The 6,266-nt window shown below is 35.4% G+C and overlaps 1 protein-coding gene across 1 annotated transcript in view; it reads left to right on the top strand.

Moving 5' to 3' along the window:
• LOC125032331 overlaps window positions 1-1,673 on the top strand; it is a 49,538-nt gene extending 47,865 nt beyond the window's left edge. The window contains exons 12-13 of the mRNA XM_047623427.1: window positions 629-709; window positions 1,456-1,673. Of these exons, the coding sequence (XP_047479383.1) occupies window positions 629-709; window positions 1,456-1,503 (129 nt within the window). The 3' untranslated portion in view covers window positions 1,504-1,673. The remainder of the gene's footprint in view (window positions 1-628; window positions 710-1,455) is intronic.
• The last annotated feature ends 4,593 nt before the right edge of the window (window positions 1,674-6,266 follow it).

The following is a 6,266-nucleotide window of genomic DNA, read 5'->3' as shown; positions in this document are numbered from 1 at the left end:
TCTCCCTCTCTCTCTCTCTCTCTCTCTCCCTCTCTCTCTCTTTCTCTTTCATTTCTTCAGTCCATTTGCACACCGCATTGCGTTGCTAACTTCGATGAGTTTTCTCGTATGTAAGTTTTTTCTTTTGTTTTGGGAAACGTCGATTATTCTCTTTCTATGCTTCGCGAACGCTGAGTGAAAGAATTAAACACATATATATGTACTTGTGAATGCTCTTGTTTTGTTGTGTACAGACACAGAGAAATACCATGTTGTGACTTATTTTTGTTATCATCGACATCTTTACCATTACTATTATTTTATAATTGCTGCCATTATTATCATTATCATTATCATAATGATACTATTCATCATTATTATTATCATTATTATCATTTTTATAAGTATTATTATTATTGTAATTACCAGTATTATTATTATTATCCCTGTTATCATAACTATAATCTTCATTATTACTGTTCTTGTTATTTCTATAATTATCATTATAGCTTATACTAATCTCGTTATTACTATAATTAACATCACTATCCATTTTTTACCATTACTATTAATATCACCATCGCTCATCACCATTAACACACCTTCACCACTGTCCTTATCACCTCTAATGCAACCTGTATAATTGCAGGAAAAAGCTGAAGTTCTGGGTTTCATTGCATTCGTGATGGTGGGTCACATCCTCCTGGCGTTACTCCTGGCTATCAGCAAGGTAAGACGAGGTCAGATGGGGTCAGGTAAGGTCAAAGAGGGTTACGGTTGAGGAGAGGTGGGTGGTAATAGATGGACAGGGATGTTGTGTGTTAAAGTGTGGTAGGTTTGCGTGTTAGATTTGGTTGAGATAGTTGGTAGTAGATTAAAATGGATGGATATTTGGTTGATAGTAAATGTGGTAAGATGGATGGTAGATTTGGTGTGCTTGATGCACTGATATGATGGCTGGTAAGATCATAATAGATAGATGTTGTTACGTGGTAGGAAAAACCCACAATGCAAAAACTAAATTGTAGTTTCCTTTTCAATAAATCTAGTTTTTGCATTGTGGGTTTTTCTATCATAGTATCTAAAACTAAATTGTAGTCTTAGTTTCAATAAATCTAGTTTTTGCACTGCGGGTTTTCTTACCATAGTATCTACACGGAAGAGTATTTTGCCATTCATGGTGTTAAATGGTAAATATGGTATGGTATGATCGATGTTTGATTTAGTACGGCTGATGATAGATAGATATGATAGATTTAGTATTTAGTGTGTTTATTTAGTATATTTAGTTAATATTTAGTATTTAGTATGGTTGATGATAGATAGATATATGACAGGCTGTAGGGTTGTAAATGAGAGATATCATATGTTATATTTGCAATTTCTTTTAGAAATTAGAAATGTTATTTTTTTAAATCAGAGTAACTAACAGGTTGACTAAAGATTACCTACGCTTCACCCTTGTTCCTCCCACAGGCGTTGTGTGGGCGTTGGTGGGCGGCGTGGAGTGGGACAGCTTCTTGACTGGACGGGCGTGGGCGGGGGGTGTTGGTGGTGGGCGAAGGAACAGCGAGGCGTTCTTCTCGTCTCCTTCCCCCGCCCACTGCCGCAACACGAAACACGTTTAGCCTTATGGCGTGAAGATCTGTCTTCTCGGAATAATCAATCACTAGCAATAAATTAATTTCCTAATATTGTTTCGTTTGGAATTTTTATGTTATCCCTCCTAGTCGGTGATAGGTTTCTCGTTTTCTGTGGATGGGTGACGCTTTCCGTTTTCTTTGCTTTCTCTGAGACTGGGTACCTTAATTAAATTTCTTGAATGTTTATTACTGTCTATATTGAGCAGTATTTTGGAGATGGAATGAAACAGGGGAAGTGGGAGAGAGAAAAAGAGAGAGGGGGGGGGGGGGGGGGGGGGTGAGAGAGAAGAGAGAAGCGGGAGAAACAGACAGACCAAGTGAAAGAGAGTGAGAAAAAGAGAGGAGAAGAGTGAGAAAGAGACAGAGACAGAGAGAGGAATCAGAGAAAGAGAGAAAACAGATTGAAAGACAGGGAGAGAGAAAGATCCCTGCTAGGAATTTAATTGCAAAGCTTGCAATTTTCCCCACTGCAATGTCTTATATATGCCATTCTATATTTTGCTTTCAGAGTGCATAAAACTTTCTGGATATATAATAAAGTGGTTTTTAACCGAAAGATCGTGCAGGTAATAGTACAAACAGTTCCCTTAACATGGCACGATTCATCAATGGCAAAGCTCACACCGTCTCCCAAATAATATGCAACGGTTATTTTGTATTTTTTCTCCATTAAACTTCTAACCAAAAACCTAATACTTGATCATTATGAGCATTGGGTTCCGTTGTTCATTTTCTTCCCATTCATCTCAGTATTAAGTGTATTACCTTCAAGAAAAAAACAAACGTGTGTTTTGACTTTGCTCCATTCATCCACTCGAGAATGTTTAACATGGTGAAGCTGCACCTGATATGTTGGTGACTGTAACTGCAACACTACGATTTTATTTGAAGATTCTCTGCTTCTGTGAATCAACAACTACCTCTAAAAATAGAAAAGAGAAGAAATATATGACAACAACAATACAAATATTTGTAAAAATAGCAGTAATGATAATGATAACAATAATTACAATAATGATAATGATGACAGTAGTTATAATAATAATGATAATAATAATAATAATGATAATAATAATATTATTAATAATAATGATAATAATAGTAATAATAATATTAATATCAATTACAATAACAAGAACAACAATAATGATAATAGAATAACAACAAAAATAATTAATTGAATAATAGATAATGGAATACTGATATGCCCACCGATCTGATAGTCGGGGCCTTGAATATTCGTTGGGAAATCCGAAATGCTCTTCAAGGGACATGACCTTCGCCTATGAATGATTCTGCTTTATGTTATATACATTTATATATATATATATATATATTATATTATATATATATTACATATATATATATACATTATACACACACATATATATACATATGTAAATTTCTATGTACATACACATATATATATATATATATATATATATATATATGTGTGTGTGTGTGTGTGTGTGTATACATATATATACATATAGATAGATAGGCAAATATACACACATACACACACACACACACACACACACTCACACACACACATATATATATATATATATATATATATATATATATATATATATATATATATATACATATATGTGTGTGTATATATATATATATATGTATATTATATACATATATGTATGTATGCATATATATATGTTATATATACATATATATATGTAAGCATATATATATATATATATATATATATATATATATATATATATATATATATATTATATACATATATATGTATGCATATATATACGTATATATATATATATATATATATATATATATATATATATATATATATGCATATATGTATGCATATATATATATATATATATATATATTAGATAAACTTTAATGCTTACTACACAAGGTTTTGGAATGGCGTACTACATTAAGAATTTCATTTGCAAAAGTTTCTGTGATGAAAGTATGTAAATCACATCACAAATAGGTTGCTTAATTTTGCTTCCCCCCTAAAATCCACTAATAGGTCACATTTTCCTTTACACAATGACATTCTTTCCACCTCTCTATCTATCTATCTCTCTATCTGTCTGTCTATCTATCTATCTTAATCTTCTGAGATGTCTGCCATGAATATAGGTAAAAGAGCAGTGAGGGTGGTTTCCCGCTGCCTTTCCTGACAGCGTTTTTATTGGGACACTGTGTTTAGAAGGGTATATCTATCCCATAGATGGCAGCCTGATAGGTGCTCCACTTTGGGTCGAAGTGGACCTGGGAGCAATAGTGTCCAAGAGCTGGGTCTATACTCCTCAGGACCAGTTTATACTCAAACCAAAGAATGTGTATATATATGTGTGTGTGTGTCTTTGTGTGTATATACATTGTGTCTTCATGATATATAAGATATACATACATACATACATACATATATATGTATGTATGTATGTATGTATGTATGTATATACAACCATACATCTTCATATTTATATTTATATATACTGCCCAGTTCGTGTATGTGTGGGGTATGTATGTGTGTATATGTATATACGTGTGTGTGTGTGTGTATACGAGAGAAGGTGCCGAGGAGGGGAGTGAGGGACTTCGCCAGCCAAGCTGCCAGAGGGTGCGTCACAGATCCCCGGGAAGAGATGATGGGGCGCAGAGGCACGGCTGGCTTATGGGTTTTAGGAAGCCCATAGAAGTGAGGGAGACGAGGGTTGATGACTTTGAACCTCTGGTAGAGGTTCGCCTCCGGGAAACGAGCTGCTATCGCTTTCAGGCGACGATGGAAAGTAGCAGCAATACGTTCCCGGGGGTCGCTGGTCAGGGGGGCATAGGTGGAGGCGTCGTCCAACAGGTCACGGGCCTTCTGTAGGTAGGAGGCACGGTCGAGGAACATCACCGAGTTGCCCTTGTCAGAAGGCATAATGGTGACCTCCTTCTGCAGGCTTTGAAGGGCCTCGCGGTAACGCCTGGGAATGGAAGAGTTAGGATGGAGGAGATTCGAGGGCCGGGATGAAAGCACCACGAAGGAGAGATACATCAGGCAAGGAGTTTCTATGAGAAGAGATGAAACGGTCGAAGGATGAAATAATGTCGATGGAGGTAAGGGGGTGAGGGCGGAGGGCAAAGGAAAGACCGAAGCCAAGGAGTTGTTGCTGGTGGGCGGTCAAGGACAGGGACTGCGGCCGGTGAGACTGGAGAGTTTGCGGGAGAGAGAGCGGCCATGGTTGGTGGAGAGGGACCGGGAAGAATCGTGAGCAATATCGGCAATGAGCTGGAAAACTTGACTGGGGAGCCGCTCCTTCAGGATGTCCGAACGTACACGTGAACGGTAGAAGGCATGTTCGACATCCCTCCTACCAGCGAGGATACGTTCAAGGAGGAGGGAACGAGCATAGACCGGAAAGGGAGATCCTTCCTGTGAATGTTTCAGAACATTATAGATAGAGGAAGGAAGCACCTGCTCCTCGAGGCAGTCGCGGAGGAAATGAAGTTGATTGTTCTTGTGGGTTTTTATACCATTGTCCCTGTGTTCTAGCGCACCAACATAATCATAGGTATCTGAGAATGGGAATTAAAAAGATGATAAACAGGAAATATAAAGCTAAATTGAAAAAGAAATACGCGAAGGCTCTGTAGGATGTATATGATATATACACGTTAAAAGAAAGATTTTAAACAAAGCGAGAATTGAAGTGCGTAAAAATCAAAGCTTGCCCACTGTACTCTATAAACCAGTGAAAAATAATGAAATGGGATTAATTACAATACATGTTGTAAACTACATATATATGTGTGGGTGTGTTAGTGTGTGTGCCTGAGTACTCTATAATGTCCCAATGTGATTTTTATTCATTTCGTATTCAATCTTTGAGATAATTATAAAAGATATAAAGCTAACTTCTGGATATAAAAAATATTCTATTTTGTAGCTAAAATATAACAATACTTGGAAAAAAAATTATCTAAAAAATAACTGAAATAGAGATTTTTCAAATGGAAAAAATATATATTTACTATTTAATGTATGGCTACTTCATTATATTTAATTATACTTTGGGTTAGGTAGCCCTGTATTAAAATGTGTATATATAAATACGTGTGTGTAGGTACGTATGTAAAACGTTAAGTTAAACAAATTCGTTGTAGTCTGCCGCTCGTCGCATCCGCTACCGTCGAACTTAGAGGGTAATTGATGAGATGAAAGAGAAATATTTCGTGACATATTAATTTACAATATAACTAGAATTTCTCATTATATTCCTGAGGATATGGGTTTATTTATTGTTTTCCCTTTAGAATTTCATATTATTTTCAAAAGAATAATTCTACAAAATAATTACGTGTACTTACAAATTTATATATCTGCTTACTGATGATTTAGCTTCTTTTCCCACTGTGGAAAATTATAATAATATTATTGTTGTAATTGTCATCATTATTACTTTTAGATTTTTTTTTCATTACGAATATTTGCTGTGTTGACTAAATAGAATATTGTTTAATGCATTGCTATTTTAGTAATAAAAGCGACTCTTTTAAAACATAATAGGAATTGAACCTTACCCCTCAAAAATTAAAATGCAGAAAAATCAAAATACATTTTCTCTTTAATATTTGGCAGCTTAAACGCCTCTAAAACAT

This window comes from Penaeus chinensis, chromosome 14, assembly GCF_019202785.1.
Source record: "Penaeus chinensis breed Huanghai No. 1 chromosome 14, ASM1920278v2, whole genome shotgun sequence".
In the NCBI taxonomy this organism is placed as follows: Eukaryota; Metazoa; Arthropoda; class Malacostraca; order Decapoda; family Penaeidae; genus Penaeus; species Penaeus chinensis.
The sequence above is the reverse complement of the archived record's forward strand: the minus strand, read 5'-3'. Positions and strand labels throughout refer to the sequence as shown.